The sequence below is a fragment of the Akebia trifoliata genome, chromosome 12 (assembly GCF_017979445.1).
Source record: "Akebia trifoliata isolate Shusen 1 chromosome 12, ASM1797944v1, whole genome shotgun sequence".
Taxonomy (NCBI): domain Eukaryota; kingdom Viridiplantae; phylum Streptophyta; class Magnoliopsida; order Ranunculales; family Lardizabalaceae; genus Akebia; species Akebia trifoliata.
This window is the reverse complement of record NC_141386.1, coordinates 2,426,405-2,443,979: the sequence shown is the minus strand read 5'-3', so window position 1 is coordinate 2,443,979 and position 17,575 is coordinate 2,426,405. Positions and strand designations below refer to the sequence as shown.

General features: G+C 37.3%; 1 protein-coding gene across 1 annotated transcript; it reads right to left on the bottom strand.

The window, feature by feature from the left end:
- Positions 1-150: 150 nt before the first annotated feature.
- LOC147388578 (uncharacterized) lies at positions 151-16,560 on the bottom strand. The gene is made up of 15 exons (XM_086418311.1): positions 15,985-16,560; positions 12,785-13,124; positions 12,602-12,692; positions 11,711-12,461; positions 11,533-11,622; positions 9,464-9,592; positions 9,197-9,379; positions 9,008-9,100; positions 8,815-8,916; positions 8,281-8,388; positions 7,783-8,154; positions 7,400-7,693; positions 3,378-3,770; positions 2,378-2,621; positions 151-1,481 (listed from the first exon to the last, which is right to left on the bottom strand). Exons 1-15 carry the CDS (start codon positions 16,058-16,060, stop codon positions 833-835), a joined length of 3,915 nt encoding a protein of 1,304 aa, XP_086274437.1. The 5' UTR covers positions 16,061-16,560; the 3' UTR covers positions 151-832.
- Between the last annotated feature and the right edge of the window lie 1,015 nt (positions 16,561-17,575).

Sequence of the window (17,575 nt, the reverse complement as noted above, 5' to 3'; positions counted from 1 at the left end):
ATATAATATATTTGGAAAATGGGTTGAGAACTTGACGACAAACCCACGTTAAAATTGAAATGATTTGAATCTAAACCAAATAATGTACTATTACAAGAGGGTTTTTTTGTCATATTTCCTTTAGAACCTTTTTCCGTTTCAAAATTGGAGTGTAGGAAACTAGAACCATTGTATATAGTAGGTTTAGATTCTTGGTATGGGACCTTTTGACACCCCTTAGTGTTGATGGAAGTAGACATTTGTACCAGTTTCCACTTTTCATTGTAGAGTGGACAGCATATCATTTATTTGGAATAGTATCAGTTGAAAATTACTTCTGATTGGCATGATTCTAAAATACAATTGGGATAAATATTTTAATTTAATCAATAGTACAACATCTTCTGAAATTACAGTTCGATTCATTTGTTAAACCCTTATCGACCCAGGCAACGAGCTTTTATGGGTCAGCCCTCCCTTATCTCAAATGAACTACAATGCAACGGTAACCCACACAAAATCTGCTCTCCCAATCAAAAGCAACTACAAGTCAGAATGTTGATACAGTTGACCCACGGATTGATTTCAAACAAGACGATGGACGTTGTTGTCTTAGAACTAGATCACCTCACGTGGAACGTTTATTGAAGTTCACTGGAACCCGCTTGACAACTATGACAAACTTTGCTTCTTTAATAGTTTCGAGTGATCCCAAGAACCATTATTGAAGAACTCTACATGCCATAATGACCCAACCCTTCCGGACCTTGAACATATCCTTATTTCATATTGATCCATGTTCGTCTTAAGTTGCTCAAATGTGAACTTCAAACCCGAATGCAGTTCTTCCATGCTAGCTGTCGATGCCTCGAGACAGACCTCTTACTCTCTGCCAGAACCGTCTACTCCTCTCTGTTCTTGTCGGTCCCAGACTTAAGTTCCTCCTAAGAGACCCTGAACTCTGTTGCCCAAATCTCGACGATGAACTAAATATTTCCGATGCAGAAAATGCCCTACCAGTTTCGAGACTAGAATCATAGTTTGGGTAATGGGCACTCGAAGGTTCATCAAGCTGACCTGAACACGTACTACTCCTAACATCAATATCGACAATAGACGAGTCCTCTTGAACACAACTTTCCAAACCTGCTTCTTTTGTATCGTCACACTCGCTACAAACAAGCTTTAAGGCTTGTACAACCTCACCCATAAAGGGTCGGTGTGAGACTTCTGGTTGCACACACATTGAAGCTATAGCTGCCACCTTGGCCACACTATCAAAGGGAAAATTAGATCCTAGAGATGGGTCGATGATCATCTCTAACCCATCCTTATTTGTGAGTAGTGGACGAGCCCAAGCAACCAAGTTCTCTTGCCCTGGTGGCTGTGACATGTCGATGGGTTTTCTTCCTGTTAGTAGCTCGAGAAGGACTACACCATAGCTGTAAACGTCACTCTTTACGAGAAGATGCCCCGTCATTGCGTATTCTGGCGCTACGTATCTGAGAAACAAGAATTATTAGAACAATATAAAAGCACTCATATAACACATAACAATCCTATGTCACCTGGATGCCGATCTGGGTGGTAGGGGTGGCAATCTTAACACAACCCACGGACACGACTCGAAAGCGACACGATTATTAAACAGGTCAGGGATATCAACTGACCTAACCCGTTTAGTTATTGTGTCATTAATGTGTCGTTTTAAATCATGAAACATAGGAGGTATCTCAAATATCAACAATTATTTAAAGGCTTTTAAAATTGCCCATACAGCACATAATGAGCCAATGTCACCTGGATGCCGATATGGGTATTGACCTGGGCAACGAATTTACTTGTTTAACCCTGCAAAACTTAGATAAGGAACACAAACTAATATGACCAAACCTGAGGTGTTGGTCATGAGAATACATGTAAGGAAGATTTGTGATGCCAAAGCTTGTCACATGGCACACTATCTGGGTCCGCTGAGACCCTCATTTTTTGACTCACCCAACCAACACCCCAAAATCAGCCTGATCGGTGATTGCTAGCGCCATTAGATTTGAACCTTTTTTCTTTAATCATGGGCCTGGACCCAATGCTTTTCACTAGTCAGCCTTTCATAAACCTTGATAAAGAACACTACTCAAGCGGCTAGGAATCACTGACCTGACTCAATCATGCACACTTTTGGTAAAAATCGTATAACTATATTTAGTGTAAATTACTTAATATCTTTTCTTAAAGCAGTTTTTGTCCTTTTGAATTAGTTAGATGTCAAAATTCAAGTATGAGGGAGCCATATTCAACATGAATTCCGTACCCATATCTGTATTATGGAGGATCATCAATGCATGCACCCAAGATTGCTTTAGGATTCAAGTATAATGAGAAAAGATAAGGTTCATACCCAAAAGTTCCCATAACGCGTGTCGAGATGTGTTTGTTTCCCTCATCTAAAGCAGTTCTAGCCAAGCCGAAATCAGACACTTTGGGAGTAAAATCGTGTTCCAACAAGATGTTGCTTGACTTGAAATCCCGGTGAATAACATGGGGGCTCGAGTCTTCATGCAGATAAGCGAGACCTCGAGCTGAACCGAGTGCTATCTTCATTCGAGCTCCCCAATCAAGTGGAGCAGTTACCTTGTCCACTCCTAAGAGCATAAAAGAAAGAACACAATCAAAACCATTACTCTATATAATAGACAAAAGACCTGTAAACTAGGGGTGCAACTTGGTTCGGTTTGGGGCCAAATTGGAACCGAAGAGACATAACTCGGCTCCACTAAATAAGAACCAGAACTGAACCAAAAATGCCAATAGAACCAAACCAAACTAAGGTCGGCTTAATCTATCAAAAAAAACCAAGGTTGGTTTGGTTCGGCTCTATGGGTTGCCAATAATCTATAATTTGGAAGTAAAATTTTTCAATAAAAAAACAAATATATAATAAACATAAAATTTCATACAATAAATCATTAATCTATCCATAAAGTCATTAATTTTCCATAAAAAATGATTAATTTATGTCCCAACTCTTAAAATAATTCATAAAATTTATCTATATATAAATATATATAGATATATATGTCCAGGATTGTGGCTGGCGATTTGGCAGGTGAACCCGACCCATAAATATATACATATATGTATATTATGTAAGGGTTCGGTTCTCAGTTTGGTTCTTCACAAGCCCCGAGAACCAAACCAAATTGACTGCTTCTCCATTTTCTTAACCCAGAACTGACCGTAACTTGTTCCAACCCGAACCAAACCACCCCAAAGCTATCGGTTTGGTTTGGTTCTCGGTTTGAACCAGACCAAGTTGCACCCCTACTGTAAACATATAGCACGTTAGCAGGGACCATGCAAATAGCCAAGAAAGTAAGGTCGCTTGTACTCAATACTACCATGTAAATGGGACTCCACACTGCCGTTCGGAATCAATTCATAGATCAGGCACCGGGTATGGTCTTCTATGCATATGCCAATCAACTTGACCAAGTTTCTGTGATGTAGACGGCTAAGCATCTCAACCTCAGCCAAGAATTCCCGCCCACCTTGCTGATCATCTCTCTTAAGAACCTTTACAGCCATCTTTGTTCCATCGTCCAAGATACCTTCGTACACACGCCCAAAGCCACCTTCACCAAGTATTCTCAAATCATCAAAGTTATTGGTGGCTCTTTCGACCTCATCTGCACTAAAAGTCCTAGCAGATCCTGCATAGGTGATGCTAGAGCCGAAGGACAGCGATGCAGAACTGAGCCCACTTCCCAAAGCCAGAGAACCTGCAGCACCTACTAAATTTAGAATTTTCGTTAGTTATCCAAAAATAGAAGAGTTTGGATCCATGTTAAGGGTTTAACAATATCTAAAGCTCTTTTCCATCAAAGGCTTAGGCCTTGTCAAAGAGAGGTTGAAAAATGTCACACTTTAGAAGAAATGCTTGCCCTATTTATCTCTTTTGACCAAGGAAAATGCCTTGAGGGGATGTATTGTATTGCTTTTTCCCTCATTGTTTTTTTTTGATAAGTATAATATATTGAAGGAGAGAGGGGAAACAAAGTACAAGGAGGCCGAGAGAGCCTCTCAAACAGCAGCTAAATAAAAGAAACTAGAACATTAGTGGTTACATAAAGAATTCCATCTAAAAAGAAAGTCATCAAAGGTAATCCCCGCAAACTCTATATTTTGCTTTGACCAAAGGTACAGAAGGCCCAAGATCTCCAAGAAACCGCCATGAGAGCTTCTCCTCTTACTATTGAACACCCTGTTTCCCTTATTGTTCTGCAGTATCACTACATAATAGTCCTTAATTAGAAAGTCGTTCATGCTATAACATATTTTCTTTTGCCCCTCTCCTCTACAAGCCTTACTGAATTTACAACTCAAACAATCTCAGGTTATTCTTCTTCCGATGTTTTTTTGTTTCTTTTCTATGCTTATCTCTCTCTGTGGGAACTTACTCCAGTTCTTCAAGCCTTAAAGTGGTGTTATAATTTTTTTAGTTAGAGTGGTTGTTATGCTATAAATATTGCCTTTGTTAGGGATTAAAATTTGGAACATTGGAAGGATGAAGCTATGGATGCGTTACAATTTTAGTTTGGATTTGATGAGCTTATATATAAACTTTGGCAAGTGAAATTCTGAATTCTGATAACTTTTTTGTAGAGATTTTGCTTGGTTTCAATTATTGAAAGTTTTATTTATTTAATTATTTATTGTATGTAATTATTTATCCAATTAAAAAATGCGTGCTTGTGACTAATACTTGGATGAAAAAATAGAGTTCAGAACAAGTCCACCAATGTTACTGAGGATATGACGTTGGTATTGTTAGTCATTACTAATGTTTGAATAGTGGGTGGTGATGATCAACTTGTACCAATCACACTAAAGGGAAAAAAAAATTACCAGACAACAATTAGACCATCTATACCTTACGGAGTTGAATATTGAGATGAGTGGTAAGACCATGAAAGAAAAAATTAGAAATGAGTATATTCAAGAAAATTTAAAAAAGGTCATGAAATAAATGAAACTTTTCTAGCTGATTTGAGCATATACAAAGAAGACCAATTACAATATCAATGAGAATGGACGCTTTAGTGCAAGTCAGAGGCTCTGAAAGGACAAAAGGAAGGCCAAAAACGACGTGAATGGAGGTAGTAAGAAAAGATGCATAGATACTTGCTTTGACTGATGACTCAAAATTGCATGGAATGATGAGATTGGATTCTTGTTTGCTGACAGGATGGACCCAGAGAATTTCACTTGGAGGGGCTGAACTAATTGTATGAGGATGAAATTAGAAAGTTATAAATAATAAGTAGATTGTAGAAAATCAATTTCTATAGAAAGTAAGAAGATTTAGAAGAAAAATCTTAAAAATAAAAATTGGAGAAAGAATGATTTATTGGCTCCTTGCAACTCATACTCTCGGAGTGAAGAAGTGGGAAAGACAAACTAAATACAAACTCTAACAATTAGTCTTGTGCCATTTTGACAAAAGGAACATTTACTCTGAAAAAACCCTCAAATTTTTTGAGTAAAGCCGTCTTGATTCGATAAGTTTTAAAATTAAGATTTGTTGAAGCTTATAGCAGAATAGTGAAACTGCGAAAGAATTTTTCTTTCCCAATATTTTCTATATAAGAGATTAAGTCTAGCCCTACTAATTAATTTAGTCACATTTCAACTTGTGGCATCTTAAAATATGATCCGATGCCACAGGATGTAGAGGACAAAATTTTATGAGCTTTAAAAAAAAAAAAGGTTATTTTTCACTATTAAATTTTAATTTTAAATTTGGGAGTTAAGTATAGTAGTCCATTTTTAAAACCTTTGGATAAAGCCCTGAAATAAATATTCTCTTGAATTTAATTGTTTTGGGATAGAGTTTTTTTGTGAAATCTAGAGAGATGTGATATTGGAATGCCAATTTGGTAATCCATTTGTGTTGAATCAGCCTTTCTTACTAAGATAGTAAGGAAAGTGTTTCTCTGTTAAAAAAAAAAAAGATTTACAAGACAGAACTATTGGTTGTATTTTTATTAAAAAAATTCCTACTTAATTAAATTTGTTACTCATCAAATCTTAGTAGGACCACGTCATGGTAAATGTTTAAGTACCTATATTACCCTCAGTTGAACGTATTCTCTAGGAAAACATAACCATGATATAATAAGTATTTAATTGAAAAAATTGAGGGTATTATAGGTATTTAATCTTTTTAAAGAGATGTGGGTCCCACTCCAAGATTTTTTTAGAAAAACACTTTCATTACTTAGTAAGGAAAGTTTCCTTACAAGTTAGAGCAACTCCCACGTGTCTTCCAAAACCTCTTCCATTTCCTTCGATTGTTGTTTTGGAGTACAGAATCCACTAGAGGGGTCTCCAACGCAATCTTCCAAAGCCTCTTTCATTTTGAAATTTCAAGTTTTCAAACTCCAAAATGGAAGACATGTACAACTCCACTTTTTTGGCTCCAATTTTTTTCAAACGTTGTGAATTTCATATTCATTTTGGATTGAATAAAAAAAATTAAAACATTTAGGGATCACCATTTTGGAAGACATGGTTGGAGTTCAAACACCTTGAATATCTAAAATGATGGTCCAAAATACTCACATATTCCATTATGGAATGTCAAAATGGAGTACCCCCTTGGAGTTGCTCTTAAATTGGTACTCCAAAAACATGATCCGATGTCACAGGGTTGTAGATGAAAAAATTCTAATAACTTTCAGATTTTTATTTCAAATAACATTAATCTTCACCGTTGAATTTTAAGACTTTGGTTGTCGTCTATTTCCAACATCGCTGATCAAGCTTGAAAGAGATCTTTTTTTTATTATTATTTTTAAATTCTACTTTTCTGAATCTGAGTTTTTGCTGAAATTTAGAAGTATGTGGTGCTTGATTGCCAATATGATAATCCACGTGGGCCAACAACCCTTAGTAAGACTGGAAATTTGACTAACTTAGTCAGGTTAGTAGGGTTTATAAGTTAAGGTTGGTTAAGTAACAAACTTGATAAATTGTAAAAGATAGGTCTATCTGGTAATCTCTCTAAAAGTGTTTTGTGGGGATCACAGACGTCCACCTTTAGCTCAGCCTGCAAGTGTGGAAGAGTTTTTTATCTCACTATTTTGTGTATAAAATATTTTTTGGGGGCCACACACCACCTACACCTAGTTGAGCTGCTTCAGCTTTTGTTTGTGATATATATATATATATATATATATATATATATTTTTTTTTGGGGGGGGGGTGGGCATGGCCCCCTTGTCCCTGTGTAGTTCCATCCCTGAGTTGCCGAGCTTAATATTTGGGATAAGGTGTAGAAGATGATCCATAAAAGGAAAAAAAAATATGTAAAGAAAAGCACCGGAAATGAACCGTGATAATAATATTGCCAGAGTTGTACCTGTTTGCTTTGCAAAAGAGGGCATGAGGGCCCGTGGAGTTGTTGTAGGTAGACGAGTACGATGCTCACAATTCAACACCAAAAACCAAGTAGCTCCAATACATAAAACCATGGCTACAAAAGATGAGAGAACTAAGATAGCAATCGTGCTACCTCCAAGTCCTCCTTTTTGCTTTCTCCTCACATCAACCCCAAGAGGATGTATTGTTCTTGCATTATTTCCATGGCTAGTGTAGGGTACTTCATCTATCATGCTAGTACTTGAGGGTGGCAAAGGTGGTGAGGGAGGAAGACCTGAAGAGATGCAAGAGTTGTAAGTACGCAACAATATCAAAGATACAAAGCTAAGAAAATAGTGGAGAAGCCGAGGGTTGTATATACACCTGGATAGTGAACATATAATACTTCATAGTCACCAAAGAAGGATGTATTTATGGCAACCTGTTTCTTCCAAAACTTTTCATAAGTCAAGAACGCTGTAGTGTAATCAAAACTTTCTCCAAGTGGTACCAAATCAATGAGGACAATGGTCTTATCAAGTTGCTGGCTCGCTGCATTTGCTCCCATAATGCGAACTTGACTTTGTTTCATGAAAACCCCGGAAGCTATTTCTCCCGCCAACTCTGACACTAAAGGGAAGAATGTGTATAGCGCAACACTAAGACTTAGTCCAACTTGCATTGGACTCACACATGCACACGGTGAGCCAGGAGGGCTATTTGTTAACGGCTCATTGCACGTCAATGATATACAATCTACAAGTACGATAAAGCTAATTTTCACTTTCCAATCTCGTAATGGATGAAGAATGAAGTAGGAAACCCATATACAATAGAAATAATAGATAGATTATAGTAATCGTGGTCAAGTTTTTTAAGTACCTTGATTAGGTGGTGGAGGTGGTAGTGCATGAATTGGTGATGGTAGCAATGTCTTTGGCTTCCTTGGCAAAGACCCCGAAGGAGAAATAGTTGGAGAAAGAACAGGCGCTTGCAGACAAAAAACACAATTATGGAACATAATTCATTAATCCTTACCTAAATGAAAACCAAGTCCACAACAATAATAATAAGGAAAATGCTAAAGTGATTGTGCAGGACACTACATTTGACATTAAGCTGACATGGAAGTGTGCACAGAACCATTGATGCTTTTCCCTGAGATACGAGTGAAAAGCATCTACGGATGTGTGCACACCTCAACGTCAGCTCAGTGTCAAACGCAGTGTCTTGCGCAGTCACCCTAGGACGACTCTATTGCTACACCAACTTTTGCTAATGCCGCCTCAATTCATATTAAATCACCAAAGAATTAGCACACACTTGACGAGTCGTTAGTAAAAGTTGTTGTGGCAATAGAAGAAGCTCTCTAATATTATTATTAATAATAAAACATAAACTGCAGTTTTCCCATACCTTTGGTTTGGCCAGATGGAACTGTTGATGATGGCAAAGGTGCAAGTGAACCCCGGCTGACAGTTGAAGAATAGGGAGGTTGGACTGGGGAGACAGAAGGGTCTGCCATGCAAAAATATTAGAAATAAATCAATCAGATCCATTTACATCAGAGATACTTGGGTATAAGTGAACTTTTGAACTATTCTAGTACCACGATTCAGGGGTGGAAGATGATGGTGCCATTGCCTACTTTTCTTTGGGAGTGCTGTTGGAGGATGTGAAGGAGTAGGTGGGATGATGGAACCTGCAACCGAGAAAAAAGAGAGGAAGAAAATGAGAACATATCATTTTCTATCAATATTTAATAGGTTGAAACTATTTTCAGTTAAAAATATCGAACCTTGGTCGTGGGAAGTCGGAGGAGGAAACAAATGTGATGGTGCAGGAGCAGAGCTGCTGGGGGCTCTTTTCCTGGCATGATGATACTTATAAGGTGATACTAAGGGTGAAGATGCAGGACTGTGAACCCACTTCAAGGGCCTTGTGGCTTCATGCGGTGTCGGAGCTACAACGGGAAAAGAACCTGCGGACAATATTGATAGCTATCGGCTTCTCACTCTAATCCATAACATTGTCGATAGAAGCTCAACTCAATGTGCTAAATTACCTTTACTGGGGGAATGTTTCATGGGCGACAAATGGGAGAACGTTTCCTTTGGGGGTGCAGCAACAGGCATTCCATATCTCTTCCTACTGATGCTGGTGAGAGGACTGGATGTTGGAGGAATAGCAGGGTCTGTAACATTTTATTGGGAGTTTAGGACAAATCCAATCATTAACTACAAAAGTATACATGTGATACAAAAGTATACATGTGATGGAGTTGGTCAAACTTCTAATCCAGGGTGCAGGATTAGTATACTTAATTGAGTTATAATTTAATTATTTTTACCAACTTTAAAGTTTTTTTATTATAAAATATTTGGTAAGGATCAAGCATGTCCTTACAGATCCCAGCTCATACAATATCCATGTTCCGTTGTCTCAATATTGGTATCCCGGAGGGATTTAGAGGATCAATATTAGGATCTTGTGCTTGTAGACTGAGTTTGTGGGTTTTGTTTGTTTTGTGGCTTCTCGTGTGTGGTATTTACCTTGGCCACTGAATCTTTTTCTTTATTAATATATATAGGGTTGGGTTCAAGGCCAAAGTTTTTGTCTTATATGGGCTAAAAGTTTGGGAATAGGCTGATTTTCTGTGGCGAGGAGATCATCCTCACCAAAAATCATCCCAATCCGAAACTTCTAACCCAATCAAAAGTGATTTACGAAAAATAGACGGTCTACGATTCTTCAACTTGTAAACGTGGGGTTAGAAGTTTTGGAATGGGCTGATTTTTGGAGGATGATCTTCTCACCATAGAGATCATCCTCACATAAAATCAGCCCATTCTGAAACTGCTAACCCATATAAGAAAAAACACTTTGGCTATTGAACACTACCCATCTATATATATATATAGGACAACGTTCCATGGACAACATTCTAGACAACGTTCTAGACAATGTTTTGTCTTATATGGCAAAACAGTTTCGGAATGAGCTGATTTTTTGTAAGGATGGTCTCTATGGTGAGGAGATCATCCTCACAAAAATTAGTCGATTCTAAAACTTCTAACCCCATGAAAAATGGTTACAAACTAACGTTAAAAATGAACGGTCCACGATTCTTCAACTTGTAAATTGGTTCTAGCAATGTCAGAATGGACTGATTTTTTGTGAGGATGATCCCCTCACCATAGAGATCATCCTCACAAAATCAGATCATCCTCACAAAAAATCAGCCCATTCCGAAACTTTTTGCCCATATAGGACAAAACATGTTTTCTACGGAACCTGACCCATATATATATATGGGTCCCGTTCGGCAGCCAACTATTTGGCCAACATGTTTTGTCCTGTATAGTTTAGAAGTTTTGGAATGGGTTGGTGAGGATGATCTCTACACGTTGGCCAAATAGTTGGCTGCCAAACATTGTTCTATACATACATATATATATATGGGTCGGGTTCCGTGTACACACATATCTACTCATATATCTACAACGTGTTTTATCCTAGTGGCTAAAAGTTTTGGATTGAACTGATTTTTGGTGAGGATGATCTCTATGATGAGGAGATCATCCTCACCAAAAATCAGCTCAAACTGAAAATTTTAACCTTGTCAAAAGTGATTTACAAAAAATGGACGGTCCACTATTCTTCAACTCATAAATATGAGGTTAGAACTTTTAGAATGTCATAGAGATCATCCTCACCAAAAATCAGCTCAATCAGAAACTTTTAACCCACATAGGACAAAACACGTTGTAGATTTATGAGTAGATATGTGTGTGCACGGATCCTAATCCTATATATATATATATATATATATATATATTCGGGATCAGGGGACAACTATTTGTTACAATTTTTTGTACATTGCTCGGATGCCATCCATTTTACAAGATTCAACGGCAGCTGGAGGTGTTGTAGAAAACATTGAAAAAATGGACAGCATCCGGGTGGTGGTGTAAAAAAAGTTGTAACAAATAGTTGTCCCCTGATCCTTGCCCTATATATATATATATATATAGGTATCAAGTAGTCAGTATGTGTCAATTAATCCTAGGAGCAAGTAATTTATAAAGTAACATGATTGCTCCTCGAATCGATGGAAAGTCTCATAAGAAGTACCTGACAACAAAGATGGTGCTACTCCTGGCATGGTTGGGTGCATAGCTGATGGCTTCAGTGGGGATTGCCTTGGTGCTGCTGCAACTGGTACTGTGTTGTTAAAACAACCAAATCTACTTAAGGACCTATTGCAACTAGCAGTTAAGTGGTGACGCAGAAAATTGAATAAATTAAGTACCTGGGGCATGTGGCGCAGTGATTGGGAGCTTAATGCCTGGTGCTCTTCTATGCAAAGAAGCTCTTGGTGGCATTGATGGTACAAGCCTTGGCATGGTTTGGGGTAGAGGTCCCAGCTTATGCAATGGCATTGCTATTGGAGAAGTCGGTGGCATGGTTTGGGGCACTGGTGCCATCTTATGTGATGGCACAACTATTGGAGGGCTTGGTGGCATAGTTTGGGGCAGTGGCGCTGACTTATGTGATGGAAAAACTATTGGAGGACTTGGTGGCATAGATGGCACAAGACCTGGCATGGTTTGGGACAGAGGTGCAAGCTTATGCAATGGCACTGTTATTGGAGAACTTGGTGGCATGGTTTGGGGCCGTGGTGCTGATTTATGTGATGGAATTACAATTGAAGGACTAGGTGGCATGGATGGTACAAGCCCTGGCATAGTTTGAGGCGGAGGTGCCGGCTTTTGCAATGGCACTGGTATTGGAGAACTTGGTGGCATGGTTTGGGGCAGTGGTGCCAACTTACGTGATGGCACTATTATTGGAGGACTTGGTGGTATAGATGGTATTGGTGCTGAGCTAAATGATGGCGCTAATAAAGGAACACTTGGTGGCATTGGTGGTACAAGTCCTTCCATGGTTGGGGGAAGAGGTGTTGATTTATTGGATGGTTCTACTATTGAAGACCTTGGTGGCATGGATGGTACTATCTCCGAATGGTTTGGTTCACAGATACTATTGGAGAACTTGGTGGCCTAGACGGAGCAAACCCTGGCATGGTTTGGGAAAATGGTGATGACTGTGACGGATCTACTATCGGAGGACTTGGTGACACGGATGGCACAATCCTTGGAATGGTGTGGGGCAGAGGTGTTGACTTATGTGATGGCTCTACCTTTGGAGGACTTGATTGAATGGATGGTACTAAACCTTGGATGGTTTGGGGCACAGATGCAGGCTTATGTGATGGGACTACTATTAAAGGACTTGGCGGCATGAATCCTGGCATGGTTTGCGGCACGGGTGCCGACTTATGTGATGGCTCTACTAGTGGAGGACTTGGTGGCACGGATGGTACTAACCCTGGGATGGTTTGGGGCCAGGTGCAAGCTTATGTGATGGGACTACTATTAGAGGACTTGGTGGCATAGATGGCACAAGTCCTGGCATGGTTTGCAGCACAGGTGCTGACTTATGTGATGGCTCTACTATCGGAGGACTAGGTGACCCTTTGATGGTTTGGGGCACAGGTGTAGGCTTATAGGGTGGTGATACCATCGGAGAATGTAAAAAAGATCGTGCATTGGGCACAAGTGATGCACTCGGTGTGTTGGTTCTCAGCGACTTTTCATGATGGCCAAGGTCTTCAACGGGAGGGAGTGAGGAAAAAATAGCTTGCGATGGTGATATACTGTACCCTGCATGAGACTACAAGTATGAGGTTCTCAGTTTAGCACTAACTGTGCGAGAAATTACATGTTCAAACTTTTGTATACAGTACACACATATTCTTCAAAATCAATGAGTGGCATGATGTTCTGGCATGTACGGTGTACATATGGTCTCTTAGTATACAGGGATTTCTCTCCCCTAATTTTTTTTCCTTCACTTATCAAGCATAGATTCTAATAGTTCTTCATGCTTTAATTTCTCAACTAAATTTGAGGAGTTGAGCTTACTTGATGAGATCAATCCTACAAATGGTTTCTAGAAAAAACAAAAAGGAGAGGATCCAAGAGATTGTTTGTTTCTCTAATCAGTTATTACACTTACCTCATCCTCACAGCCATGAGATTCTTTTTGGAAAGTATACCACAAATGCGAAAAATTGAACAAATTGCAGTACTAACAAGGAAATCTAATGAAAATGAGACGTTGAACACAATCGGCCTACCAGAGTACTATTGGAATTTATGAATTTCCAACTACCTTTTATAAAGTTAAGTGGGTCAACGATTATATTTATTTTAAACAAAAAATGACGGTTGTAAGTTATCAAGGACTTAGTTTTGGAGAACTTTAGACTAGTAGGCGTGCAAATAACTTATAAATAATTGGCTAATCTCTAACATAGAAATATCATACCCAACCTCTAAGGCACAAATCTATATGATAAAACACAACTGTTCTCTTCCCAATGTTTATCCCCCACAAAAGTAGGGGTTGGGATTTAATCTCCCCACAAATCTCGAGGAAAAATTTCAATTTTATTCCTTTTCTCTCATCCCTTTCCAAGAATACCCCTTCAACTTTAGAATCAAGATCCAGAATGGTGTTCTGTTCCGATAGAATAAGAACACTGTCTACGTGGCATGTTTTGATAGGAGTTTAAAATGCGTTGGGCTTCCAATAAAACCGTTTTATATAAAGCACGTGGCCCGATGTGTTTAATCTCCAACCAAAACGTGCCACATAGACACTATATGTTGCTATAGGAACATGACACCAGTCCGGATTGCAACTTTTAATTTTATTTCCTTTTCTCTTCTACCCCCTTTCCAATAATACCCCTCAAACTTTATTCTCTTACCTCTTCTACCCCTTTACCAATAATACCCCTATAACTTTATTCTCTTTCCTCTATTACCCCCTTAACCCCAAAGAGGATGATGCAAACTCTAGTATTTGATATTTATCACTGATCAGATAAAACAGTGATTATTGGGAAGATTGCAATCACCAATGGAAGTGATGTGGAAATCTAGGAAATTACAATCAGGATATCAAACTTGTCTCCCCAGGATATAACATACCTGCAACAAATGCTCTTCGTTGAAAGAAACAGAAGATATCTTGTACCAATGAAAGTGAATTACTACTTCTGAGAACACTACTACCACTACCGACCTACCCATCGATCATGCTAAATAGAAATGATTGCAGGGGCTCCACCTATTCTTCTTGTTACTTGGATAAAGCTAATAAATTATTCTGAACCAACAACGGTCTTAAAAAAATAAAAATATCTCCCCTTAGAATAGCCCCAACAAACAGACGAAGATTACAAGGAAATGAGCTACTAGAGTATCTATACACCCTGAATCAGGAATCCTATTTCCAACCTCTAAAGCAAGGGATCGCTCTTCTTGATTTTTCTCTCTTTTGTGGTTAAGTTCAGATCAGCCTTTTCAAACCAACTGAGTTTCCAGCCAAGCTCATATCAATTGAATCACTGAATTGTTTTCAATAGATTGGAAAAAATCAAGTAAAACCCATTACTAATTCAAACTTGATAAACTTATAAATGCTTATCAAATCACCCATAACCTCGAATTTGTCTAAAACACAAAGATCATCAAATCCTACAAGGCATATATCAAATTATCAGATGGATCAACTCTTATTCAATCTATTACCAAATAAAAACATCAAAGACTAAACCCCAAATAAATTAACACCCACTACTAATTCAAACTTATAGGTGATTATCAAACTGACCCATATCCTTGAATTAATTTACAAATTCAAAGATCACCAAATCCTAAAAGGAATATGTCAAATCATCAAATGGTTCAACTCTTATTCAATCTATTACCAAATAAAAATATAAAAAACTAAACCCCAAATAACTAACACCCATTACTAATTCAAACTTATAAATGATTATCGAACCGACCCATATCCTCGAATCAGTCTAAAAACACAAAGATCATCAAATCCAATAAGAAATATATCAAATTATCAAATCGATCAACTCGAATTCAATCAATAACCAAAAAAAAAAAACACTAAACCCCAAATAAATTAGGACCCATTACTTATTCAAACTTATAAATGATTATCGAACCGACCCATATTCTCGAATTAGTCTAAAAACACAAAGATCATCAACTCCAATAAGGAATATATCAAATTATCAAATGGGTTAACTTGAGTTCTATCTATTATCAAATAAAAACATCAAAAACTAAATCCAAATAAATTAACACCCATTACTAGTTCAAACTTATAAATGATTATCGAACCAAACCATATCTTTGAATTAGTCTAAAAACACAAGGATCATCAAATCCAATAAGGAATATATCAAATTATCAAATAGATCAACTTGAATTCAATCTATAACCAAACAAAAACACCAAATACTAAACCCCAAATAAATTAACATCCGTTACTAATTCAAACTTATAAATGATTATCAAACCAATCCATATGCTCGAATTAGTTTACAAACACAAAGATCATCAAATCCAATAAGGAATATATCAAATTATCAAAGGCATAAACTCGAATTCAATCTATAACCAACTAAAAACATCAAAAACTAAAACCTCATACCTGTAGATCCATGAACAACCGAAGAAACTACAAGGATACATAGTTTAAGCACCAGAAGAAATAATTGCATCCCCATCTTTCTCCTGAAGTAAAAAGAGGAGATCCAATCTCCAAATCACCCACCCACTCACTTCAAAGGATGAGAAAAATAATTAAAATGGATCGACCAAACTGAAACAAAGATGGGTAATCTTCAAGGAAGAACAAAAGGGAGGTTAAACTAGAGAGACCCACATATAGTGAGTGAAAAGCAATGAGAAGGTGGTTTAATTAAAACCCAGAAAAGGGTTGTGAGAGAAGAATCTAAAGTTTGGGTTTTTGAGATAAAGCTCTGGAATTTGCTTGAGTTTGAGATTGCCATGAAGAAGATACGAGAAAACGTTTCTCCTGTGTGTTGTCACGAGTTATTGAATACGATTGAAACTGAAGAAATGTTAAAGAGAAAACACTCACACTGCTGTAGAGAGAGAAAGAGAGAATATTCTCTCAGTTTTTGAGAGGAAGAGAGAAGGAGAAGATTCTCCAAGTGTATTATTTACAGTGGGGAGATAGGATTAAATGTTAAAAAAGTTGAATTTTTTTGGATTTGTATAATGGGATTGCTTGACTTATGTTCTTCTTGATCTCTTTAATGTCATTAAAATATTAAGAGGTGTGACAAGGGTCAAATGGCCTTGAAAACAATGTATACTTTTCCTTACAAAATTAAAGGTTATAATTTTTTTAAACATTTAGATTTAGAAAATCTAAGATACTTGGTTGGAGGGCCCATAGGTCCCTGCCCTCCCTCCAATAGCACTATGACATGCATTCAAGGGAGTGGGGCCTAATTTTTGTTGGGTCTACCCTAAAAAAAAGCTTCACTTTCAATTGGTAGTTCTTCCATTATCTAAATATTTTCATGGACCACTTGTCAATAGTGTGATTAATTACTTATTTGATTTGTCAAGTATCCATGTGATCTATCAATTTATTTAATGGAAAAAATTACTTAAAACACCGTGACAGGGTGATTTCTTTCTAATTAATCCTTGATTTTGGATGGGTTACTTGATAGTCCATTTAGTAAAAAAAAAATTTCTTAATGGTCCCTCAACCTCATCTTAAGTTATAATATTTTTGAATAATTAAACTACCCCTTTTTCATCTTCTTCACATACATAGGTTTTCCAAATGTAATTCTAATCATTTTCGACAATTTTTTTATATCATGAATGACAAATGAAAATGATATACTTCTAATTTTGAATATTTAAGTAATTTTTTTATTATCTATTTCAATGATTTAAAAAAATAAAAAATAAAAACTAAAATTATAGTTTCGAGTTCACCACTTTTTTATTTATTATTAAGTCCAATATTTTTACTGTCGAACTCACCAATTTTTATTTATTGTTGAACTCACCAATTTTATTTATTATTGAGCTCACCACGTTTTATTGTTGAGTTTAGCAATTAAAAAAAATGTTGAATCAAAAAATAAAAGTGGTGAGCTCGACACTGGTAAAATCCACCCATTTTGGTTTTTCTAGGTTTTTTTGCCTAAAATATATGTAAACATGGACTAAAAACTTGACATAACGACTTGTGT